Genomic DNA, 26696 nt, shown 5'->3' with positions numbered 1-26696 from the left:
GGGGCCTCGGGCTCCTGAATCCCAGAGAATGAGCCCTCATCTCTGGGCTCACGTTTACTAGGCTTGTCTCTGTGTTTTGAGATTGACACCCCTGAACGACCACTTCAAGGACTCATACCTCCAGGGCGGAGAGCACCCAAGAAGCAGGTGTGTCCCTTAGCAAACTGTGTGTCCATTTGCATGCAACGCAAAAGGTAGTTATTTCTTGTAACTTCTTCCAAGGAAGAGAAAACAGTCCAAGAAATGAGAATCGTCACTTGCTTGTCCCTGCCAAAGGCCAAAGGCATGTACTCACCCTCGAGTGACCCATCGCCATTCAATCTGCTGTCTCTTTTTCCAGTGGCAAATTCTGTACAACCTACACGTTGCCCGCCTGCAGGATCATCCCAAATCAATGCAAGGCCTTGATGCACATCCTATATGTTCCTACATGCATGGATTATTTTTTACATTTTGCTTCTTGTGACATTAAAAATCACATCCTCGCCCTGGCCAGTTTGGCTCAGCGGTTAGAGCGTCGGCCTGCGGTCCGGAGAGACCCGAGTTCGGTTCCCGCTAAGGGCACGTACTTCAGTTGCAGTTTGTCCCCGGCCCTGGTTGGTCGTGCGGGTGGCAGCCACTCGATGTGTCCCTTTCACATCGATGTTTCTCTCCCTTCCTCTCTCTCCCTTCCACTCTATCTGTACAAAAAATGGAAAAATATCCTCGGGTGAGGATAGATAAAAAAAAAAAAAAAAAAAAAAATCACACCCTCCTCGCATATCCAGGTGTCAGCATTATACTGATTCTAAATAGCAATTAATCAACTCTTCTCTCATTAGATGTTTAATGTGATGTTGTTTAAATGATTGCTGACCATCCATCAGTTATACTATCTCTGCAATTCCTGGGTCTATCTGTTTTTGTAACTCGTGCATTTTGTGCTTGAGACTCAAACTCTGTGATCACTCCTACGTGGGAAAAGCTCTGGTCGACTTGCAAAGCGTTCTTCAGCCAGCTGGCATCTGGGTGACACGGCAGAAATACACAAGTGTCGTTTGAAACGTCCAAATTGTCTTCGGCGCTCTTATTCCAGCCTTGTGACTGCTTCGAGACACAGTGTTGTTTCCAGGATACAAATCGTCATGTGCCACAGAATGGCAGCCGTCTCCACCTGCCCCCGAAACCGCCTCGTTCCCGTCCTGCCGCGTCAGGACACCCTGCAGCCCAGGGTACCATCTGAAGTCTCTAAGGTACATACGTGGGACATTTATTTCAAAGAAGAGAGGTGAGCCCTTTTGTAAACTGGTAGATTGTAGCAGAGGGCGTGTGCGGGAAATAACGAGAGGGCAAGCCGGGAAAACACCTAAGCTGGGCATAGCTCAGTACCTTAAACATTGGGGCTGAATACACATTCATGACATGATCAACAGGGGGGACCTGACTGAGGATCTGTCTTTAGCTATGAGTTTTGTTTTTGTTTTTAAATTATTTTTCATTATTGATTTTAGAGAGAAGGAAGAGAGAGAGAGAAACATCGATGAGAGAGAACATCCATTGGCCGCTTCCTGCATGCCCCCTACTGGGGATTGGGACACAACCTGGGCTTGTGCTCTGACTGGGAATCGAACGGGTGACCTCTTGGTGCATGGGTTGATGCTCAACCACTGAGCCACACTGGCCGGGGGTGTGGGGGCGGTCTTGAATGCTAGGCCATAGTTTGGTAATCGTCCCACAACATTGTGGGTTTGCAGAGAGCAAATGCTGTCTTTCTTCCTTGTTTCTCAGGGCCAAGCCTAGTGTCTAACAGGACTAGAAGGTAAAACACTCATTTTGTTAGAGTCATTAATCAGTTGAGGTTAAGGTCCTGGGGGAGAATTACACAGCCTCAGTAACCATATTCATGCAAATAATAACTACTGTTTGTTAACACCTCAAATAATCAGATCCTTTGTACATTGGTTATTTCTAACATCTACTAAAAATCCCTCATCATGGAGGGAAACACCACCCTCATTTTGTCCATGGGGAAACTGAGTCCCAAAGAGGTTAAACGACTTGCACGGTTCATTAATGAAAACAATTGGAATTTGAACCAGATTTGTCTTCAAAACTTAAGTACTTTGTCTTTACCCTTGTTTCAGTGAGCTGGGTAGATCAGGGGATATGGGGGGAGAGAGAGAGAGAGAGAGAGAGAGAGAGAGAGAGAGAGAAGAGAGATGGGTACAAGGTGAATAGTTTGGTCCCTGTGGGTGTCCAGCCTTCCCAGTACCACCCCCTCCCTTTTACTCTCCGTCATGGCACTATATTACCTACCACGATTTATAAGGGAATGTTCCTTTATCTACCGTTTGGCTCCCTAGCAGATTTTACATTCTGTAAACCTAGGGATCAGTTCTGAATTAGTCTGCTGTGTTACCCAGAGACTAGTCCATAGTATGCACTCAAACAAAAAGTGAATTAAAGAAAAGATTAAACTTTGGAGAACAGACCAGAAACAGACAAAGCGGTGTTCCGGCTGGCGGGTGCGTAAGGAGAATTGTTCTGCTGTATTTGCAAATAGGGAAGCCAGGGAGTCAGGTGTTTTTTAGGGACCAGAACTGGGGAAGGAAGGGGTTAGACACAAAGAGCCCAAGGTAACAAGAGCAAGAGTCCAAGAGTCACAACTAACAGCGAGAAATGTGAGAAGTCACGCTCTGGGGAGAGGTCAAAGCTGAGGCTGTAGACCTGTGCCTCACCCTGCCAGGTGGAAACTAAGAGGCAGTGAGCCCTCCAGGGAAATGATGGAGGGGAGTAGAAAAAGTAACACTTTTGGTATCAGTGGAGGAAGAGCTGATTAGAAAGATGGACGTGTCCTCCCCACCTTCCACAACATCCCAGACAACTGAGGTGCATCTTTCGACACTCTGGTCAAATGTGCAATCCCGTTACCCCTCCTGCAGGTGGAGTTATCACTCTATCCTGGGTGCTCTCTGAGCTGGGTTGCCGTTGATCAAACAACCTTTCTTCAGCCCAGTCCTGAGAGTGCTTGCTCTCCCCACCAGACTAATTTCCAAAAGGACAGCAGTCATTTTTGTTCATCTTAACATCCTCAGTGCCAGACATCAAAGATCTCGTTCAACCTTTGTTGACCGAAGACTGACGAAAAGAAGAGAGTAGAAGCAGGAGAAGGAACACAAGCATGGAGCATCACAAATAATAAAGAAGGAGAAATTGATGCGTTTTGTGCCAAGATCAGGAAAACGTTAAGAAGGAAAACATATTGTCTAACTTCTGCATTTGCATAGTAAGAGCTACCACGCATCAGTTGCCTACTCTGTTAGGGAGTTAGCCCTTTACAAACATTTTATCTGAACCTTGGAACAACTTTATGGAATAGCTTTGAGTGTCCTTCTCTAATAGATACAGAAACGTAGTCCCATGGAGGTTAAATGACTTCCCAAGGTCACTCAGGAAGTGATGAGCTGGGATAAAATTTCACTTCTGCCTCCAAGCCTTTGTGACTAACCGTAAGTTACTGTCTTCTCCAATCTAAATTATGTTCTTTAAAATTATATATGAGGCATTGCTCCGCACTGTTTAGGGTGGTGTCCAGGCTACTAGGAATCTATTTCACCAACCCTTTTCCATATCAATACTAAATTCCTGTAACTTGGTTCTCTCTGTAAGAAAGACAAGTGTAAAATAGAGCAGAAAGATTTTTTTCTTTATTGTTTAGGACATTCATGAAATTTTCAGAGAAAGTGTTCCATTATTATTTAATAATTCCATTATTATAAACTTGCAGATGCACAGCACGTTCTTTATTAGCTCTTTGTCTGAAATAACTGAACCTGCAACTAAAAATAGCAGATAAATAAATGAGCCATCGAGAGCCTGCTGAGTTTTATTCTTTTCCCACTCAGAAAGTGACACTCTCAGTGGGGAGATTATATTCATAAAGCTTCAACATCATTAAATTCTCAAGCACATATTCTTCCTTCAAGCATTTTTCTTTTTCTAATGGTTTGCCTAAACCATTAAACCAAAAGTTTTTCACAGGTTATAATTGCTTTACATATGATGCTAAGTGGTTTATTGAAGCCTGTATTTTTATTTTATTTGCTTTTTTGGCTCTTAATGTACTTGGGAAAAGGGAGGAAGAGGGAGTAAGTGGTGGAGGGCGGGGTGAATTACAGGATGTTTGGGTAGAAGGGACCTTCAGATGACTTGATTTGATTGTTCACAAAGGGCAAACTGAGGCTGGGAGCTAGAAGCTGACTTGACCACACAGACAGCAGGATCAGGACTGGAGCCCAACCCTCCCAACCACCCAGACCCTGAGGGTGAGGAGGATAAATGCGTAGACCAGGATCTGGAAAAACCCAAGAATGAGAAATTATGTAATTTTACCAACTTGCAATGAAGACTGCCTAACGGGAGCCAGAGAGCCTGGCTCAAATCCTAGTTATCCACGAACCGGACAAATGTCAACCCCTCCAAGCCTGGGCTCAGGGAGCAATCATTTCCATGTTAGCCAGTGTTTACTGAGTCCTTGCTGTGTGCCAGGCACTGTTTTGTTTTTGTTTCTTATTCCTCACCTGAGGACATTTTTGCATTTATCTTCAGATAGAGCAGGAGGGAGAGAGGGAGGAAGAGAGAGAGAGAAACATCGATGTGAGAGACACATCAAGTGGTCGCCACCCACCCGACCCCAACCAGGGCCAGGGACAAACTGCCACCAAGGTCTATGCCCTTAGCGGGAACTGAACCCGGGACTCTCTGGTCCACGGGCCGACGCTCTAACCACTGAGCCAAACCAGCCAGGGCTCAGGCACTGTTTTTAAGCACATAAAATATATTCACCCTTAAATTCTACCTCATAAGTCCTCAGATTTAATTCAGATAATACATATTATCTGAATTATTCCAGAGAGTTCTCAGTAAATGTTGTACATTTTGGGGGGGGTCAATAATTAAAGAATGTAAGTTTTAAATAATGAATAATCTCTAAACATTTATAAAATAAATGGGAAGAACTTATTCTATTTTAATTATTAATATGATCATGTGCACTGTTTTTTAAATTATGATGAATCAACTTTAAAGTTTAAGGGTTACATAGTGAATGGATCCTCCTACAGAACAAAGACACTCTCTTCCAAACGTCTCTTAAGCGTCGAGAGATCAGGTTTTGTTTCCGGTCCCACCTCCTTGCTCTGCCAGGCTTGCTTCCCTAAAGCACAGGTGTAGCTTGGAGAACACACCCGGGACATGGAACAGCCCAGTGCGAAGTCTTTCTAGTACTTTCCGCAGAGTAAGCAGGCCCATAGGCTGCTGACTTTTTCCTCACTCCTAGGGCTGGGTGAGACAGGTCTTTGTCTAGCTTCAGTTATTATTTATTTTTAAAATAGGCACGAAAAAGGTACCCTTAAAGTAGAAGACTCGACAGATTACTCACCCTAACTGTGCTCATTTCCCAGAAGAAACTCAACAGGAAGCCCGCGATTCTCTCAGTCCTATCATCAGACCGCTCTTGCACACTTTGGGAATCTCGCAGCACAAAGGGCCACGCTGATGCTTTAAGGTGCCTTGTCTCTGCCTCTCTGTATTTCACAAGAGAAGTATGCCGACCCAGCCCACCACCCCTCTGAAAGATCCCAGTGCGTGTGTCTGGACTCCGTTCTCCTGAGGCTGACCTAGGAGCAGAATAATTCACATGCTCTAAGTGGCAGCTGCTTTCTTCTGTTGACATATTTTGTTGCAAACATGGTCTATGGTGCCCTGAATACATTGGAATATAGATGAAGTGTGGGCCCTGACTGGGTAGCTCAGAGCTAGGGTGCTGTCCCGATACGCCAAGGTTGCAGGTTTGACCCCTGGTCAGGCTCATATAAGAATCAACCAATGAATGCATGAATAAGTGGAACAACAAGTCGATGTTTCTCTCTCTGTCTTTCTCTCTCTCTCTTCATCTTGCCCTAAAATCAATAACAATTTTTTTTAAAAGTCCTGATCTTAATTTTTGAGGCCAAAGGAAAGAAGTGATACCAGTCAGAGGACTCATTCAACTGCATTGTAAAGTATTAACTATTAACTGGTCTATTCATGTGATGCCTATTTCAATCCCCCATGTTCGTACGATGGCACATGCAGAAGTTTTGTTTTATTGATGGGTGTTCCGAATTCTAAAGCTCAAAGCAGGGCGAGGAGCAGAAGCATAATGCCCTGGGTCTGGTTTAATGTTCCTCAAGCAGAGGGAAAGGTACGCTTTCCTCTGGGAAATTAGGATGAAATTGTCAAGTGGATGAATTCGATTATAATTTACATCACGGAAAGTTTCTTCTTCTGACGGAAAAATGTCACCTCAGCGTTTCTTAATGAAAACTAACTTTACATTGGAAGTCCATAGAAAACATAGTTACATTTACAAAGATTAGCTACTCGTAACTTGTCAGAAACACGCCCCAAAGTAGGCCCGTTTGCGTGGCGTGTGGAAGCAGCACGGTTCCATGACTTCACCGGCCTTGGTGTCTCCAAAGCCAAACCCGAAGGTGGGTGGAGCAAACTGGGCAGAGATGCCAAGACCTCTGAGCCTCAAGGTCATATTCAAAATGGCAGTTTCCGGGAAGAGTCTACCCTTCGCAAGAATTCCTACCTTTAGCATTGCAATGAAGATTAAATTTTAAACTAAAATAAATAAATAAATATACGAACCTTTTAGCCCATTTCCCAGCATATTCTAAGCATGGGAGAAATAGCTGCTGTGACTTCTAATACTACAAAATGCAGAACTAAAATCGCACCTTAGATGAGAATATTTGCTAAAAAAAATTTTATCTTCTCAGATCTGAAAAGCTCTTTATCCACTAATTTCAGGTGAAAGCATCCAAGTTTCTATTTTCCTTTGTGGTCTGTCTCAAAGGGTAACAATGAAAACCGTGTATTGAGAGAATAACCTATCACCTGCATGATTTACCAACTCACTGAATACCCCAACGACCCCCCGGGGGGGATTGTTATCTCTATTCCCAGACATGGAAACTGAAACTCAGAATTTACGTCAACTGCCCAAGTTCACCTGGCTCCTAATGACCAAGTTACGTTTTCAACCCAGTTAGACCACTAATGCCCATGCTCTTAAACTTTACTAAATGCTGGAAATCAAAATGAATGGTGATGGGGAGGTGGACTAGGAGCCTATTTCTTACTTTAAATAAAATTAATCTAGGTCAATGGTTCTCAAATTTTTTTAAATCTAAATTTATTTACACTCTAAAAATAACGTATTGGGCACCTCACAAAACTTTTGTTTATAGGGGTTATACTAATTGATATTTCCATATTCGACATTATAAATTAAAGGTAAAAAATGGTTTATGTTTAATTATTTATTTAATTTTAAATAATAATACCATTTAAAATAATCTATTTTTTTAAATAAATTTAAAAGAGTAATAAATAACCATATCACAGGTGAACACAGATATTTTTATGCAATGTATCTGTTTTCCAAAACAAAACATTTTAGTCAGAATTGCTAGGGAGCTTTGCTTCTGCATTCATTCTGTTGATCTATCACAGGCCATGTTGAGTTTGGAGAACTCCACTGAGTACTCATGAGACCTCAAGATTGAAAAGGGAAAATAGCATCTTGCTGTTATTATAAAAATCATTTGATCACTGGACTCCCTGAAAGATCTCGGGGACCCCTCAGAGTCCCTGCTCACACTCTGAGAGCCACTGAAATCTGTAAGAGAGCTGAGAGGTTCTATTGCCAAGTTCAGTCAGCAGTGATAACCCAAATTCATCCCTCAACTACCTGCTCATTCACAAAGCATCTCTTTATACTGTTCTAGAAAAGAATGATGAACACATGTCATCTCTAGGTAATACTAAACATTGGGTGGGAAAAGATTTAAAGGTAATTATATCACTTGGCTAAAACAAAAACGTTATAGAAAAATGTGTCAGAAATATATTTGGTTAGCTCACTCTTCAGAGACAAAAATTACTGTATTTTTATCTTTAGAGAATGACTGTCCCTTTTTGCACAAATAAAATGTATTTGAAGTGTCATTCTATTTTTCTGGCATTAACCACCCTACTAAACATGTTGTATTGCTTAGGTAAAGGTACTTGCCAAATGTTAGCAGACATGTACTCGACTAAAGTAAAGGGTACCAGGAGAGCATTGGAAATCTTACACAGGATGAGAAAATCTTATGAAATATTTAGGCAGTGTTTGGACATGGAAGAAATGGAATAATTTAGTTACTTATGAAACTGCATCTTCAAAATGTGTTGGCTAAGAAATATGATTTCTCTTTCTTGCTTTAATCCAAACCCAGAAATAAGGTATTTGTAAATTATATTTGGTTTTGTTAAATCACATACTCAAGTGTGCATTGCATTACTGTAATATTTCTCAGTGGAAAAATGGTGGTTGTCATGCACTGTACTCATTTCTAGTAATTTTTAAACTCAACGTAGTACCATAGGTGTTCTAGAAGAACTGTGTCGTTTCCCAGGTAAGTTAGCAAAGAGGAAGAACTGAAGAATGACATTGGAAAGGAAAAACACACCACTTCGCAAAACTGAACATATTTAGTGAGAGCCCTTTCACTGAAATGAAGTTTGATCTCCATTGCCAGTTGAACCACTCCCCTGAACTAGCATTTGACTGCAATTTTACAAAAGTCGCACATACATTGAGTTTCCAGATACTGGATTGGAGGAGAGAGGGAACCCCAGTATTAACATCAGTGTGCTCCTCTAACGTCAATTCCTGATTGAGTATCCTACACAGTCTAGAGGTGCTATTTCCTGCCAGTTCTTTCTCACATCCAGAGGCTCCGGGGAAAAGAAAACACCTCGTTTCTTTAGAGGAGAGCTGCTTGCTTAAACAGAAAACCTTGCCAAATAGCACTGAGAAGGTATCTCGGTTCCCTCAGGTGCTTCGAAGCAACAGCCTGCTCGAGTCTACAGACTACTGGTTGCAGAACCAGAGGACCCCCTGCCGGATCGGTTTCGTGGAAGACAAGTCCGAGAACTCAGCTTGTGCTTCTGTAAGTAAACACAGCCCCGGGATGGGGACTGAGAGAGCCCGGCATCATCGGCACCTGTCCTCATGCTCAGGACCAAGGTTCCTAATTCATCTCCTCTAGAAGGTGCACAACCCGCTAACCTGCACTGTTAACAAAGTAACACGGGGAGCTAATGTTTCTACTCCAATTCTGCTCCTTCAACACGTTCATTAATCTGATCAGTGATCTGAAAAGGGAAAACTGTGTTTATATTTTTCTTGACTTGACCAAGAAAGAGATTCAGAAACAGAACTGTATGATGAGACATGAACGATCATGCAGGGGCTCTCTAGGATTCTTTTCAATATATTGTATAACTCCTGCCAGGAGATATTTTCCATCCTGAAAGCTGTATCACATTTCTCTACCATTTTTATAAGTTATCGTCGTTGTTTGAAAACCCTCTTGACCTACGAAATACACAGGCATGCATTTTCATATACAGGAGTTAAGCTTTGCTTACAAAACTTTCCTTGTCAAGGGAAGAGACGTTCTTACAGATAAATAGAATTCTTATGGCTTAGAATGTGAGTACCTATGGTTGATGTAATACCCTCCTTTCTACATGTCCTGCAAGGCTCATTTGAGTTGAAACCACCTGGCTCCTATAGGTTCATGATCCCAGAGACTGGGGGAGTACATGTTCAGAAAGGACAGAACTATAATTCTCGTGACTAAATTGAGAGCATTCACTTTGAGCTATTCCTGGAGGTAAGTTGTATGCCAGCACTTCTGTTAAAAGCAAAAAAAAAAAAAAAAAAAAAAAAAGAGGTAGCTGAAATAGAATGGAGAAGATTTTTACATGTAACAAACAGAACCAGGAGAACTGGCAGACATACGGCGGATGTAAAACATTTCACACTGCAGTCTCACGCACAAGGAAAGCAGAGTCCATTCAACAGACGCATTCTGTCTCTGGGTTTGGTTTGGGCAAATGACTGGAGTCTGTCACTTTGGGAATTTTGACCCCTTATCCAGAATGCTAGTTGATGGCTAAAACTTGAGGGGTGGGGAGACAACAAAAAGGATTAGGTGGCAAGGAGTTAATAGTGATACTTTCTGTGTAAGTTCAGTTCTGAGAGGAGTTGGAAAATTCAGACTTTAGCTGAGGCTGATCTCTGATTACACAGCTGGAAATGATAAAGGGAGAGTGGATGCTGTCAGCAACTACGCTTTGGTCAAAGTGATCATTCAAGCAGCTCTGACTGGAGAGTATTGCGCTAAGTGAAATAAGCCAGTCAGAGAAAGACAAATACCACGTGATATCACGAATGTGGAATCTAACGAACAAAATAAATTGACAAAGTGGAACTGGAAGTGTGGAACCTGGAACAGACTGTTCAGTGCCTGGGGTGGGGGTGCGGGTGGGAGGAGGGACAGGATAAAGAAGGTGAAGGGATTAGCTGAAGAACATATATGCATACTCCACGGACACCAGCAATAGTTTGGTGAAGGCCAAGAGAGTGGGATGTGGGGGTGGGGGGAGGTGGGCAAAGGAGGGGAGAAAGAGGGACACCTGTAATAATGACATTACAATTTTTAAATTAAAAAAAAGAAGTTCCCCATTTATAGAAGGTACAAAAGTTGGGGCACTGAAAACTGTCCAGTGAAGGGCAACGAGGTCTTCTCTGAACTTTATTTTTGGAATCTAGATTGCTGATCTACAGTTAGAAATACTAAATCCATAGCCAAATGTACAGTTATCATGGACTCTTCCTGTGTGTAAGAAAACTCTCCTCCCATCCCCCACCAATCCCAATGGAGTCAAATTTGGACTTAAAACTATCTGACTTCCCTTCTTAATTCTTTGTCCCTTTCTAGTGCCAGATAACATCTGTAGGTTGAGCTGATTCCTCCTGTCGTTGTGGTTCTTCCTATTCTTTCCAAAAGGGGAACGAATCTAAGCACGAACTAAAGGCATACAGAATATTTGTTTTCCCTTAATGGTTCACAGTCATTGAAACTGACACAAATGTTAAACATTGTCCATGATTCTTAACCTAATTTTCAAGATCCTTTTGAAAAACTAGCTCTAACCTCTCAAAAAAAAAAAAAAAAAGTGCCCTACAGTACTTTTTAAATTTATGAGTCCTTTCTCTTTTTCTGATTTGGCACTGATTTCGAGGATGGAGAGAAGAAAGAGACCAGAGCTGGACATTGCTGAGGGGCAGCTGTTATCTAGAGGAGAAATAGAGGTGAATTATGGAGAATGTTGACCAGGACAGGAAACTTGATCAGAATAGCCACCCAGGAGTAGCCAAAAGAATCAAGGAAAGAGTACTTAATTCCTTTTCCAAAAAAATCCACCCCTCCCCCTCAAAAAAGAACTATATTTTACAATAATATCATCATTATTCAAGTTTAGCTTTTAAAAATTTAGTTTCATCAAATTATCCCAAACCTAAATGTATTTACAAGTGATCACAACAGAATCCGAGAGACCTGCAGCAATGTTATCCCATGTTTTCCTGCTCTGTACTTCATTCACAACTCTATTCCACGCAAACTGTTGCTTCTTCAACTCATGTCTTCCTGATCAGCATCAGTAGCCAACTTTTTTTATATTTAATTTTGATCGACTTGGTACCCATTCAACTGAACTACAAGTACAGTTTATGAACTTGCTGTGTCTTCGAACCGACTACCTCAGTGTACCAAGGTTGCCGAATTCGAGATGTCCACATAAGAATTTTACTGAAGGAGCATCTCAGGCTTGGACAGCCGTCAGGGTGTTATATGTGGGTGTCAGTATGGCCGTTTGTTCTCAAGCATCAAACAATGGGTTTTAGTCATTATTTCCATAGGGAGCTGCATTCATTTCACAGCTGAAATGAGAAGTCTCAGTCCAGAGCAGTTTGAAGCAGTCAGAAATATGACAGGCATACCAAACAGGAACTACTGGTCAGAAAGGCAGGAGCCCCCTGAAAGTCTACTTCAAAGTCTTTCAAAAGGTATCAAATATGAAAAGTCCTTATACTTTTCTAAATAGCATTCTTCTGTCAATATATATTATTTTTTTCTCTATTTATTTTAGAGAGAGAAGAAGGGAGAGGGAGAGAGAGATAGAAACATTGATGAGAGAGAGCATCAACTGACCGCCTCCTGCATGCCCCCCACTGGGAATTTGGCCCACAACCTGGACATGTGCCCTGACCGGGAATCAAACCAGCGACCTCTTGAGCATGGGTTGATGCTCAACCACTGAGCCATACCGGCCAGGCTCAAGCTATATAATTTTATTTTCTTTATGATTTGCCATTCTGGAAAAAAAAAATGTATACCAGCCTTCAGGGTGCTTTTTAATCTGATTATTTCCTGAAAAAAAGAAATGTGGAGGAAAATCATGAAATTGGAAGCCAATGTCCAAACCCAAGAGTTGAGACATAATGTTAATTGAGGTCCTCAACATAAGTGTTAGGATTTGGATCTTTCCGGACTCTTTACTCTTTTTTTTATTATTATTGAAACGAATTTGGTTCTTAATCTGCTATTGCTCTTTGCTATTTACTATAAATTAATTTTTGATTTTCCAGAAACCATCTTTTGGTTTAATGCTTTATTAAAATTACATCAACAATTCATATTATTTTTATTCAGAGTTACTCTCAGACTTTTTTCTTACCTACTGATCAAGTTCAAGACTCTTGGCTATCACTCTGCAAGTAGATTATACCTTTAACAAGCATTTTAATTAATAAATCATAGTATTTGAAATGGGTTACATTGACCTTATTTTTGTAAATAAATGAATCAAGTTCTCAAGCAGCCTTCAACATTCCACACATAACATTGCAAAACTAAAGAGACATTTGATGGCCCTTTAATGTGGGTCTTTCATGCAAATGTAACCCAGTGGTAACAGTGACAAAAAGATATCTTGATGACTTTTTATTTTATATTAGTTCTCCAAAAATATCTATACTTCTTATGAATTTCTAAAAAAAAGTTAAGAAAGAGAAAAATACCCAACTTAATAAGTTGGTCTAAAGAACAATCTAGACTCACATGATCGAGGAAATATATTTGTCAGTTATAGGTACATATATTATAGAACTGTGCAGGGACATTTTACATTATCTAGTCCAGATATTTACCAAGTTTTCAAGCAACTTTTAATGTACTTTTTCTTCAGACATTAAGTTTGAAAACAGTTATTTTAGTTCTTCAATTTTAGACTTACCGAAAAATTGCAAAAAGAATGCAAAGAATTCTCAGATTCCCTGAATGCTAACATTTTTGCTACATCTGCTTTATACTTTCCTTTGCATGTGTACACATCTGTGTGTAAATATATAGTTATGATTTTTCCCAAAACTTTTAAGAATGAGTTACAGACAAGGTGTTTCTTTATTCCTATATACTTCAGTGTGGAATATAAATATTTAAAACCAGGATTGAACCCAGAGCTGCAAATATGCTTGTTCGGGCTACTAATTCAGTACCCACTGCACAATGATATTTAAATATGTATTCAGCAATTTTTAGGGAGAAGCTAAATACTGCCTGCATAAAAGTAAAAACTCATGAAGAAGTCAACCAGACTGAGAAACACAAAAACCCAATAGTTTAGTGGCCACACCCACTCCTCCGAGGGCAGTCTGTGTACCATCAAGTGCTCCTTGAGTGCATAGCCTCCCGGGGAGGAAGGGTGAGAGGGAGCTCCCAGCTTCACCCCTGGGGGTTTATTCCTGCCAATTTTATCCACATTTTCTCTTCGAGAGTCAAGAGTAAAGGGGGCCACATATATGGTCACGAAAGATGACTGGACTTTGGGTGGTGGGCACACAACGCAATAAACAGATGACGTACCGTAGAAATGTACACTCGAAACCTATTTGACCCTATTGACCAATGTCGACCCCAATACATTTAAATGAATGAATGAATGAATGAATGAATGAATGAATAAATAAATAAATAAATAAATAAATAAATAAATAAATAAAATTAAGAGATAAGTACTGGTAAGTTCCATTTCTTCCATGTTGATATATTTCTAGTAGTTTCAGTACTGCCCACCAGTTTCAGAGAAAACAGATAAAGGAAGGACGCTCTGAGCGCATGAGGGCAGGATGCCCTGGTCCATGTGGATGCACCTCGCCTGGGCAGTGGCTCCTGAGGCTCTGTGGGAATCCAAGAGTCCCGGAGGAAACTCTCTGCCGCACCATCAAGTGCAAGTTTCACTCAACCTCATCAACCTCTAGAGGCCAGTGCACTGACACCTTACTGGGAAGCACGACACAGAGGGAGGGTGGAGAGAAGAGCTGCTCAGCAAAGCAGGGAGGTGGCTCTACATCCACGAAGTCGGATGTAAGACATTAAAAACAAGAAAAGTGATTAATAGAACTGCGAAGGAGCTTTTTGATAAATAGCTTGCTAAACCTAAAGTGTGTGGCCAGACAACACAGTGGTAATTTGAATATAGTGTAGACATAGTCCATACATTTGTCAATGTTTTGGATCCTGAAACTATTAAAGAGGAAGTTTTTACAAATTTATTTGGATTGAAAATTGAGTCCAAATCCTATCTTTACGTATGTTTTAGGTAAAATGTTACATAATAAGAATTAAGATCATTGACCTTTTTTTTTTTTTTTACTGACCTAAGGAATTACAGTGTATATCTAAGCATTAGATAAACGAAATGAGACTTCTATGACAAGGAATTAAAAAGCAAGTATAGGCGATTGTTTATATGACTATTTCAGCTTGTTGCAACTGCACATACCAATTTAAAAATGTTTACACTTTAGTAAACAACAGAAACAAAATGAAAAGCCAAATGACAAACTCAGGATATTAATCTCCATATATAAAGAGTTGCCATGACTCAATATGAAAAAAAAAAATTCCAGTAGCAAAGTTGGCAAAAGCCAAACATAAGAAATTCACAAAACAATAAATGCAGTGGTTAATATACACATGAAAAATACCAACCTCTCTGATAATAAAAAATAAACATTATAATTATTACATAATTTGTTCCTAATAAACTGCTCAATGTTTTTAAAAGTGACTACACCCAGTGCTGATGTAAGCACAGTTAAGAGGACAGTCTTGACAACTTGCATTGGGAGTATAAACTGATAAAACTAGTATAATATGTCTGGAGAAAACTTTTGTAATAGGTACTCTGTAAAATGTTTCTGTGTTCACGTTCGTTGATCCTCTTTTGGAAATATACTCTAAAGAAATGGAAGTTCCATGCAGACTGGTGTAAAACATGACTGATGTGCAGAGTGAGATACCCAAGAAAACACAGTCAAATGATTCAGAAATACAGATACTGGATCAGGCTGCTTTGGTCTGAATCCCAGCTCCTCTTTCCAGCTATGAAACACTGGTCCGGCTATTTCCTCTCTCTGTGCCTCAGGTTCCTCATCTGCAAAATAGAGATGACAATAGTATTGATCTAATTGGATTGTAAAGATAAATGCATCAGCATTTCTAAAGCAGTAGAACAGTGCTTGCACACAGTAAACCCTATATAAGTACTCAGTAAAAGTAAGAGTGTGTGGTGGCAAAGTAGGAAGCCCATGCATGTCCCACAGCGCAGGAATGGTTAGCTAAATGTTGGAGATCTGAGCCCTGAAGGCGTCTGTGTTCTTCACAAACCAAAAAAATCTTAAGCACATAAAAAAAAGAGCTCACAATAGAATTATCCCTAAAAGTAGGCTACAAAATTGTACATAATCTATATTAGACCGTATATATTAATGGATTGGATGAAGGAAGAAGAGACATCGAGAATAACTCCTATGGTTTTGGCAGAGGCTCCTCGGCGGATAGAAGTTTCATTTACTGTGTTGGGGAAGATGGAGGGAGGGCAGGACTGGTTGGAGGTGGAGGAGGGGGTAAGGCTGGATGTCTTGCAGTCACCCAAATGGAAATGTCAAGTTGGCAGTTGGGTTTACAAACTGGAGTTGTCGGTAAGATCAAGATGAGGGGTAAGAGATTTGAGGGTCTTCAGGGTGACCCGTAGAGAGTGGAGAAACTCAGTGAAACCAGGGGGAGTTGTACTAGAGAAGGGAGCTTGACCCTGAGTACTGGGTGTTCTGGTAAATGCTCACTCAATGATCTCCATGTCCCAGCCCCACAACCCCCCAGGCAAGAGATTACTATTTAACCGTGCCAGCTGAGTTTCAAATACATCATGAAGTATTCATAGATCTTGAGATTTTTGCCATTAAAAATAAAGTCAGACGAATAGATCTGAGTGTACTTTTGAACCTGGGTGTTCATACAATTTCTCAACTGTTTTAAAATTTATTTTGACCAAAGACTACATTATTAAGTAGCTCAGAATAGCTCTGAGTTTCAAATTTCATTCATTGCCTACTCTTTCCATTTTCCTCTGAGTGGAAAGTCTGTCAAGAAACACCAGCAACAAGCACTGTTTCTCATTAAAACACCTTTAAGCTTTAAGGATTTTGACAACATAATTTTGATTTCTTTTTAGTAGAACTATTTGTTTGCATTAACATGTCTTTCTTAATCAGTTCTTCCAAAATCCCAGGAAAACTAGTTAGACGTAATAGCATTATTATTATTTTACAACTTAGAGTCTCAGGTTAAGAGAGAGAGAGAGAGAGAGAGAGAGAGAGAGAGAGAAATTGAAAACTGGACCTGGCTAATAATCACCATGGAATGTCTGGTTTTTAGTTAGGGTATTATTTCTTTCTTTTGCAACAATGAGACATGCTTACCCTAGAAGTTTATTAGGAAATGAGAGAGCACAGAAAGCAGGATTTCTGCCCTTCCGTGCTTGGGTATCACACTCTTTTTAAGCGCAGGGACAACCCTCACATTCCAGAAAGTACTCAGCACAGCGGCTGGTCCATAACGTCTGTGATGGTGGAATAAAGGTAACTGCAGGACCTGGACACATTCAATGCACTGGCCAGAAGTGCCTGAATGGCTGAAAGGGGTGCAGGAAATGTGGCCCCTGCTAAGTTATGTCTTAGGTTTGTTTTAACACAATCATTAACCAGACAGCCTAAGTCAGCATTGGCTCAGGCAGTTTGACTAGACACTGGGGATGAATTCTTCTAAAGCAAAGTTTCTCAACCTTGGACACCATGTTGTATTAGCCAGATGATTGTTTATTGAAGGGATCATCCTGTGCATTGTAGGACATTTAGCAGCATCCTTAGCCTCTGCCCACTAGATGCCAGCAGCCCCCACACTCCAGTTGTAACAACCAAAAATGTCTCGGGATGTTGTCCCCTGGCCAGGGGTGATGGCAAGGGGTAAAATCACAATCAGTTGGAACTGCTGCTCTAAGGATTCTCAAACGTTAACTTCCAATCACTGCTGATGTATTTCCTATCCGTGTGCATCAACCTGAGCTGCACCTCACACCTGTATTGACTTGGAATGAAAACACCGTCTCCACTTCTCCCTGCTGGTCCCAGTCTACCTGTGGCTCCCATCAAAGCCCATCTGCACTAGGAGGAAGGACCGGAAATGAAAGGTTCATGAGACAGTCAGAGCAGCTCAGGATACCTGCCCGTAGGTCCAGATCATTCATTTATAGCTGCTTCTTCTCCCACCAAATAGAGCCCAGTGCCATGAGAGCATCTCAACCAACCAATTTCTAGATTGAGATATATTACATATACTTATAACTTACTTTCTTTCCCTTATCAAATATCGTGTAACTACATAACAGATCCCTGGAAAGCAATAAGAAAGAGACTCGCCCTGATCCCACTGCCTGGTGGATCTATTTTTGGCACCCAGATAATTTCCTTGACACTTTCCCCGCAAGCTAAAAGATCCCGGCATGTCAACTCACCTCAGTTTTAATGGGAACGAGGGCCTGGGTTGAAGATCTAATTCTTCAAACAAAGTCGGAAATCTAGCTTTTTTTTTTTTTTACATGAAATCTGACTTCTACATGTTGGGCAGTAACAAAAGTTTCTTTCAACACTGCATAATCAAAACGGAGCACACCTATGGGATGGAACCAGCTGGTGGGATTTCAGTCTCTGCTATCTGTCCCTTTAGCCTGTGCTCACCTGGTCTCATTCTTGTTACCAGCCCACTTGGATTTGCATCTGAATGTAAGACCTATCACTAAACAATCTCTCACATGCTTTCCAGCTCAGAAATTCTGGGAGTTTAGGATTAAAGCACATCACCTGAACCCCCTTTCTCACTACCTGGATTAGCTAGTCCACATTTCCACCAGGTCACTATCCGACAATACCAGCCTCTCTGGCCCTACTCTAAGAGGATGATTTTAGAAAATAAAGTCTTACCCATTCTGGAAAATAAAGGACAGTGGATGGGAATTACACCAATTTATTTCCTTTATTCATATGTGTGTGCGTATATATCTATATATACATACAGATATAATACATAATATATATTTAATATGCATTCTATATGTATAGTGTGTGTATTTGTGTGTGTGTGTGTGTGTGTGTGTGTGTGTGTATTGTTGAAACTGTTGTGGTAAGTAAGCAATTCACTTCATAAAATCAAACAGTAAAGTATGGTCCAAAAGATAAAAATTAACCCAATAGGGATATTTGCACCCAAGCATCCAATTCAATCAAGACCCTCCACCTCTGCCCCATGCAAATTTGCCTTCCGCTCAGCCCTCATTCCCCTCCCTACGCCTTCCCCAGGCTCAGTAGGATACTCGCCATTCCTCAGACGTCTCTGCTCCCTGGTCCATGCAGCTTTTTCACTCCTGGCCACTCTGCAGCCAGCTTGCTGCCTCAAAAATCCCTGCAGACTTTTCCAGTTCACTTATGTTCATACGAAAGAGTCATTGGAATTCTTAAGCTTTATTTCTTCAGGACAATTTGGGGAAGTCTGACAGATTAATTCCTGGAAAACTTACTGTAATTTCCCTTACTCCTTTCTTTATTTGGAAATGACAGGTAGCTTGTCAATTACTTCAATATCATATTCCTTCAAAACTGCTTTATCTTAAAAGAGAACAAATGGTCATTGTTCTTAATAAACGTGCTATTCACTGCTGCATCCTTAACTATTTGCATATACTTCTTCTCTATTCTTGTAAATACTTATGTTTCTCCAAATGCTCTCTAGAAAACAAATAACAAAACAAACAAGCATCGCATGTGCCTCATTCTCTTGACTCCCATACTTAAACCCAATAAAAAGTATGTTGGCTCTGCTATCTGGCCACTACCCGGCCAGCTCACCATTCTGCTGAAATTGCTCTTGGTGTCGCCAAATCCACTGACATTTTCCACTGCTTGTGTTGCTTAGTTTTTTTTTTTTGTTTGTTTTTTATTAATTTGTTTTTGTTACAGATGTTTCTCCTTTTTTCCCCATTGACACCCTCCTCCCCATACCCCCCACCCCATCCCCAGCTTTGTTGTCCATGTCCATTGGTCATGTATACATGCATATAAGTTCTGTGGTTTATCTCTTCTCCCACAAACCCCTCTCCTCTGACCCTTGTCAGTCTGTACCCCACCTCTATGTCTCTGGATCAATTTGGTTCATCAGTTTGTTTAGTTTATTATATTCCACAAATAAGTGGGATCATGTAATATTTGTTTTTCTCTACTTGGCTTGTTTCACTTAGCATAATACTCTCCAGGTCCCTCCATGCCATCTCAAGGGATAAAAGATCTTTCTTTCTTACAGCTGCGTAGTATTCCATTGTGTACATGTACCACAGCTTTTTTATCCACTCATCTACTGATGGACACTTGGGTTGTTTCCAGATCTTAGCAATTGTAAGTAGTGCTGCTGTGAACATAGGGGTGCATATATTCTGATTGGTGTTTCAGGCTTCTTGTGTTGCTTAGTTTTTGACAGAACTAACTGAACTCACACACCCACCCATCTTCTGAAAACTAGCTATTTTCTTCCTGGCCTCAAGAAAGTTATCTTCTCTTCTAATTACTGTCGTGCCTCTGGGATCATTACTTCTTTGTTCCAGTTCTGCTCCCCTACCTGGCACTCAAATGAGGCATGTCGCAAAGGTCTGTGCAAAAGGCTTGCCTCTGCTGTCCCTGGGTCATTCATCGACCCCTCATGGCTTCAGCCTCATCTGTATACCGGTAGCCACTATTTCTGGACTACAGATTTCTTTCTTTTTTTAAAAAATATGTTTTTATTGATTTTTTAGAGAGAGGGAGAGAGAGAAATATTGGTGTATGAGAGAACCATCAGTTGGCTGCCTCCTGCACGCCCCCTGCTGGGGAATCAAGCCTACAACCCGGGCATGTGCCCTGACGGGATGGAACCAGGATGTCTCGGTCCATGGCAGGACGCTGAATCCACTGAGCCACACGGGCTGGGCCAAATTTATTTCTGACTGCCTGTTAGATACACCTACCTGGCTATCTAAAAAAATAATCCAAGTTCAACATCACTGAGAGTCAATATCCAAAAATATTTCTGCTTCTCAAATTTTAATTTATATTAATAGTTTTGTCATCTCCCCATACTTCCCAAACTATCAGCTTTAGAACCCACTCATTTTTCTCTCCCACTCTTCATCTCTAATGCTTATCAGAAACTCTTTTGATTTTGCAGTCTGGCTATACCTTTTCAGTCCTGTCACTATCTTATTACTTGAGCACCATGAATTTCTTCTGAATATTTAATACACAAAAATAAAAAGCAATCGCAGAAAGAAAAAGAAGACCCTAACAATTTGGAAAGGACTATACCCTTTGTACCACCAAATTCCTAATTTATTTTAAGATTCCCACAGTATAAATAATTATGTGTCCAGTCCCCCCACCCACAACCCTCAGCATCACATAATTCCTCCAGGGACTGCGAGTGAGGTGTAGGTGCCCTTGTCCAGGAATCAAACCTGCAACCCTTCGGTGTTCGGGCCAGCACTCTAACTGCTGAGCCAAACCAGTCAGGGCGACATATCAGACCTTAGCAACATGTATGCTTAGTGATGACATAACAAGATATTTGTAAAATATAATCTGACAGTAATTTAAATATGAACATGTGCCAATCTCAGGTTTACTACAACAACCAAAAAGCTAAATATCTTGTAATTTCTCATTAATACTAATTTAGGATCTTCAGCATGAATTAGCAATACAAATCTTTTATGCCTCAAATAGAAATAATCCTACAATGTAGAAATTTCATCTTTAATAAAATTATTACATTAAGGGAGCCATCTCCCGGGATATTGAAAAAGCGAGATGCTCATTGAGCTAGAAGCTGCTACATTTGGGTTTTAGACCTGGCCTTGCTCCTAATTTACTCTGTAGCCTCCAGCAAGCCTTCCCTTTATTGCTATTTTGTTTTCTCACCTGCCCAGTGAGTGGAATGGGCAATATATCTTCGTGAGTTTATTTCAGCTCTTGGCTTCTGCAATTTCACGAATAGAAGTTTAGTGAGCTTGGCAGAAAAGTGAACTCTAGCTCATTCTGTCTGTTTACTATATGGTGTAAACACACTCACCAAGTGATATGTTATCTTGGTGCTACCCCGAGGTTCTGGTAAATGCTTCCTGTGAGTGTCTCACATGGATGTTTCTCTCTCTCCCTCTCTCTTCCTCCCTTCCATTCTAAGTATTAACAACAACAACAGAAAGACCCAATATGTCTGTACCATCAAGTCACAGTGACATGGCTCTTGGTCATCTCCAACTGGCATTGCTGGGTCTTACAACGTGTAGACTGCGGGTCTTACAACGTGTAGACTGCTCTTCCAGAATCTCTGAGGGGTATAAAAGTGAACAAATATTCTCGGCATTTAGAAGCTCAGAAAACTGGACATTTTAAATAATATAGCAACTCTGGAAACCGATTTCCCCTTCCCCTTCTCCTGAGCTTATTCTGTTGTTTGTTGTTTTTTTGTTTGGCTAGCTTGTCTCAGTGGAGTGTTTCCCCTTCTCAGGGTTAACCTTCTGCTGTCACCCCTCAGCGATGCACAGCCTTGGGCCTGTGCCCCGTGGCCTGGGTATTCACTGGTCTTAGCAAGCTCTCTGTGACTGTCATTCCTGCTCCTTCTCTAGAGCTGCCTGCTGCATTGGGATCACTCCCCTGCCTGTTTGCTCCACTGTCTGGCAGCTGGCTGCTCAACTGCTTTCGATGAAGCTCTGAAGTCCACAGTCTCAGCAGTCTGCTCCAGTTACATGCAAACCGGTGTCGTTTTTGAGACCAGCTTTGAATTTGGTTCTGACCCACCTCGGGTCTCCTTAGCTATGCCTTCTTGTTCTCTCTAGTCAATGGGCTGGTCTGTGTTTTCGTTTATTGCTCTTGATTAGGAGGAGCTCTCGTTTCTGACAATGTCTTCCGGCTTGAACTTTCCCAAACTCTGCTTCGAATCATCTCAGTCCACGGGGAGAGCTCTGGGCTGTCTTCTCGTGCAGGGTACCTGTCGTCCTGGACAAACCTGAGTCCTCGCAGTGTGGAACACCTGCCCTACCAGCAAGCTGGAATGAGACAGCTCATGGCCCCGATCCTCAGCTTGTCACACCTGGGGTAGCCTCTGTGGGGCCTCCAGGGAGGAAGGAGCCCTACACATGCACGTCTTCGCTTCATTCTGCAGGAATTCAGCCCCTTCGGTTTGGAGCTGGAGGGCATGGGAAAGCGGTCCGTCTGACTCTCAGTGAGATGCAGTGGCCCTTTGGGGGCTGAGGGGAGAGGGGTTCAAAGGCAGTTGCTCTCAAGTCGACCTTGGGGGAGGGGAGGCAGGAGGAAGGAGGACGTGAGGTGCGGTGTAAATGCCACCGACTCTGTCCTGAGTTTTAGTAGATTTGCTGGAAAAACGTTACTTCATCTTCTATATGTTTTCAGGAGATTTTCTAGAGAATTCAGATGTTTGCATTCGTAGTTTCTGCCAGAGTTGCTAGTCTCACGGGAGAGTTGGTCCCAGAGCCCCTCACTGTCATCACAGTCTTGGAACCCCCATAGTTTCCTACTTCCAGGCCATTTCGCTGTGTTTCCTCCTTGAGCCTTGGGGGTGCTTGAGTGTGGGACCCAGGCTGGGTTTGTAACTGAAGAGTCAGGAGGTTTATGTCTCCCACTCAAGGTGGCTTAATACCCTGTAGCGCTCAGCCTTGTTGAGGGCAGAGTTCACATTCTGTCGTAATAGTTAAAACACCTAAGGGCCCTGAGGAACAGCAATTCATTTTTATATAAAGTTGAAAAGTGGATGCTTGTGGAGAGAGCCACTATTTTCCTCAGGGAACAAAAATAGAGTTCCTTATAATACGTGGAGTCCACCTGCAGAAGATGCTTTTGTTCATTTTATCCTCAAACATTTCACAGGTGTCACTCAATGTCCAGAGCAGTATTAAAAACTTGTTAAACAGTACTGACTTTTTTTTTTTGTTTGTTTGTTTTTACTTTTCGGAATATCATTTGAAAATAAGCCCACAAAATAAATGATTTGTAAAATAATTCCTTTGGTTACGGGAATTGAATTGCAATACAGCTGTCAACAGGAAGGATTTAGACATTAAAGGAATTCTGACAAAGGATGCTACATGAGAGAGCTACTGAGTCATTCTCTGTGGTGCTAACTGCTATCACTCATTTATTCCCCCATAATCATGTAATCAACCTCCAAGGGAATTTAGTCACATAGCCTTGAGACCACCATCATTTCTACATATTTTCAACTATAAATTCATGAGTAGATATATCTGTACCAAAGAAAATTCTCTGGTCACTGCAATTTTTGTCTAACAGCATTGATAAGTGGAGTGAGGTAGGTGTCATCTAAATTAACTGATATTAAAATTAAGGGGCATCATTTATTATGACATATTTCCAAGTGACTTGGTCTTTGTTAGCTCAAAAGTTCCTTCTAACCTTAAGACTCTTTGCAAATGCTTATCTAGTCTTCTTGGCAGGGCAGTATTAGAATAAAGTGATATTTTGCCTAATTAGTGAGAGAAGCACTATATATATATATATATATATATATATATATATATATATATATTTTACACTGACCTTCTACAAAGTGTTCTTAACTCAGCAGTGTTATTGTTCTGATGTTTGGTCTGTGAAAACACATTCTGTCTAAATTATCTAAGAAGTAAAGGAACTAAGGGTGTGTTTTTGGTTTACCTTAGTAACTGTCAAGGGAATTCATCAATCAATGCCAGAAGCTTCCAGCTACTCTTATGACAACTCATTTTATTGACTACATTTCTTCCTTCAGTAAATTTGTCTCAAGGATGCCATTTTTCCTCTGACCTTTTCTCACTCTTTATATAGACGGAAATCCTTTTATCGAAAGAGAAGTTCTCTGAGAGAGAAAAAGCAAAATATGGACTCAAGTCCTGTTCATGGGCCTGGACACTAAAGGGAAGATTAGTGTGCTTAGGAAAAGTCCTCTTAGGTTTTTAGTTTATAGAAGCACTTTGCAAAGTCAACCAACAGGAACGTTTTAGAGATAGCCTAAAACAAAGTTCCACGGGGCATTTCAGATGCTACAGAAATAATGGATTTCTGCGGTGCATGAAAATTTTCATCATGTCATTTGTTTGAAAACAAAACCCAAGAAATCTTGACTAATTTATAATGAACAACATTCAGGTATGAATATGTGAAAGTGTGAAATAAATGGACCTGATGTTTTCTTCATGCGTTGACAGTCAAGGGAAAAACTCATGTAGGCTTTCAACTCCCTCGAAATCAGTTCTGCAGCTACGTGTTTTCCATTTGTAGGCTGACTCAGTTGGTAACATCATCTCTGGTTTACAGTTTTGAAAGCTGTGATACTAATGATCAGTGCCAGCAAGCAATGAATAAACACGCTGCCCTTGCAAGATGAAATGGGCATGGATTTGCCAGGCAGTCTTTCGAGAGGCAGGGAAAGTAAGGTTTCTTAGCCCATGTTGCATTCTCAAATCTACATCCGGTGGGCACCATTTATGAAGGTGACAAGACACTGCCCACTGCTTTATTTGAGCTTAGAAATGTGTAGGAGAAATGAAAGGCAACAACACAGCCCAAATACAACTTTAGTTTTTCTATGAAGAAATACCTTTTCTGTATTAATGATAGAAATTTTGAATTTGTCACCTATACTGAGTTCTGTGCAAAGTAATGAGCTTTTTAATAAAAGAAGGGCTCAAATGCAGATGGGTAAGCACAGAGCCATGAGTCTGTACAGGTGATTCACACTTCAGGCGAATGACCTCTGCAAGCTCTTTCCTTCCAAACTTATAGGACTTTGTGAAATGTTCAATCAAACGAATGAATATTTATTGAATACTTCTGGTCTGCTAGGAATCTCTGCTGAGAACACCAGGTGAATTCATTAACTTAGACACCATGTCTACACAGTTGGGAGGATTGTTTTCTCCAGGTGAGACTGACTTGGAGGCTGCCCCTGAGTCACACAGCCAGTAACTGGTGGAGCCAAGAATCAGACCCACGCAGTCTCACCATGAGTCAGTCTCCCAGCCCTGCCCACACAGCCTCCATGCTGTTTGTAGCCATTTAAGACCTCAGAATTCATGGCAACAATAAGATCTGCCTGTTCCTATTTATACAGAGACAAAGGACCGCTTAACTGCAAAAGTGATTGTTTAGCAACTCCATAGATTTTTATTGCTACCATTTTAGATGCCTATCCAATTCTTTTTCCTCTTACTTATGACCTGTTGATAATGAGAGCTTTATAATTCATAAACTGTTTCCAGACTAGTAGCCAGAATAAGTATGATAAGTAAAGAAATGTGCATGGGCGTTGAAAGGTTTGATGCCTGTCCAAGATTGTAAAGTGATGGGGTTGATGCCTGAAACCAGGTCTTCTGATTGCATTTGCCAAGCAACCTCTTCATGACCATGTCACTTGCCAATTAAAGAATTTGTTAGTAAATGTAGGTCTTATGATTTTACTTCCTTGATTTTCTAGAGCAGTAGTTGGCAAAATATAGTCCTTGGGACAAATCTGGCCCACTGCCTGCTTTTGTAAATAAAGTTTTATTGAGACACAGTCACCTCCATTCATGTGCATGTTATCTATGTCCACTTCCCAACCACCACAGTAGAGTTGAGTGAATACAACAAAGACCTGAGAGCCTGCACACCTGAAATATTACTATGTGGCCCTTTACAGAAAATATTTGCCAACCTCTGTTCTAGAGCAAGTAGCTAACACTTTGAAAAATAAATACTGCTTCTCTACATTATTGGTTTAGCATGGATAAAAACAAGACTATTTCTGTTCTATTAGAGGAGTCTCTCAGGTCTTTTTTCCATCAAGTGGTTGAAAAACTTTACTTTCCACTATCAAGACTTTAATCTCTGCTTCCCATTACATAAAGCCATGCTATGTTTTGAAATTTTTATCAAAATGACCTTCCCACGATAATTCCTCACAAACTCTCACATTCTTATTTCAGTCTTTTTCTTCTTTACCGCTTAGCTCCTTCTAATTTAACTATTCCACATGTTCTAATAAATTACATGCTTCATAGCATTTTCCCTGGCTTACATCTGAGAATTAGACAGATATATTGCCTTTTCTTTTTCGTCTAAAGATCTGGCATCTTTTAGAACATTATTGCTTCCTGCAATAATCTAGCTTTTGTTTCTCTCAAAGCTGTAATTACTAACAGTATTTTTAGTCCTGTAAACCCTAATTTGCCATCCTATGTTACTGTAGCCTGTTAATCACAACCTACCAGAAATCACAAAAGCCACGGTCATGGTG

General features: G+C 40.9%; 1 protein-coding gene across 2 annotated transcripts in view; it reads left to right on the top strand.

Annotated features, from left to right (window-relative positions):
• Positions 1 to 26696, top strand: part of LOC118625837 (SPHK1 interactor, AKAP domain containing) — a 101348-nt gene that overhangs the window by 8257 nt on the left and 66395 nt on the right. For both annotated transcript variants that reach the window (XM_036255028.1, XM_036255029.1), the window contains exon 2: positions 8913 to 9026. In XM_036255028.1, coding sequence (XP_036110921.1) covers positions 8913 to 9026 — 114 coding nt within the window. The remainder of the gene's footprint in view (positions 1 to 8912; positions 9027 to 26696) is intronic.

The sequence above is a fragment of the Molossus molossus genome, unplaced genomic scaffold (assembly GCF_014108415.1).
Source record: "Molossus molossus isolate mMolMol1 unplaced genomic scaffold, mMolMol1.p scaffold_m16_p_11, whole genome shotgun sequence".
Lineage (NCBI taxonomy): Eukaryota > Metazoa > Chordata > Mammalia > Chiroptera > Molossidae > Molossus > Molossus molossus.
Note: the sequence above shows the minus strand (reverse complement) of the source record. Positions and strands in the feature narration are given on the sequence as shown.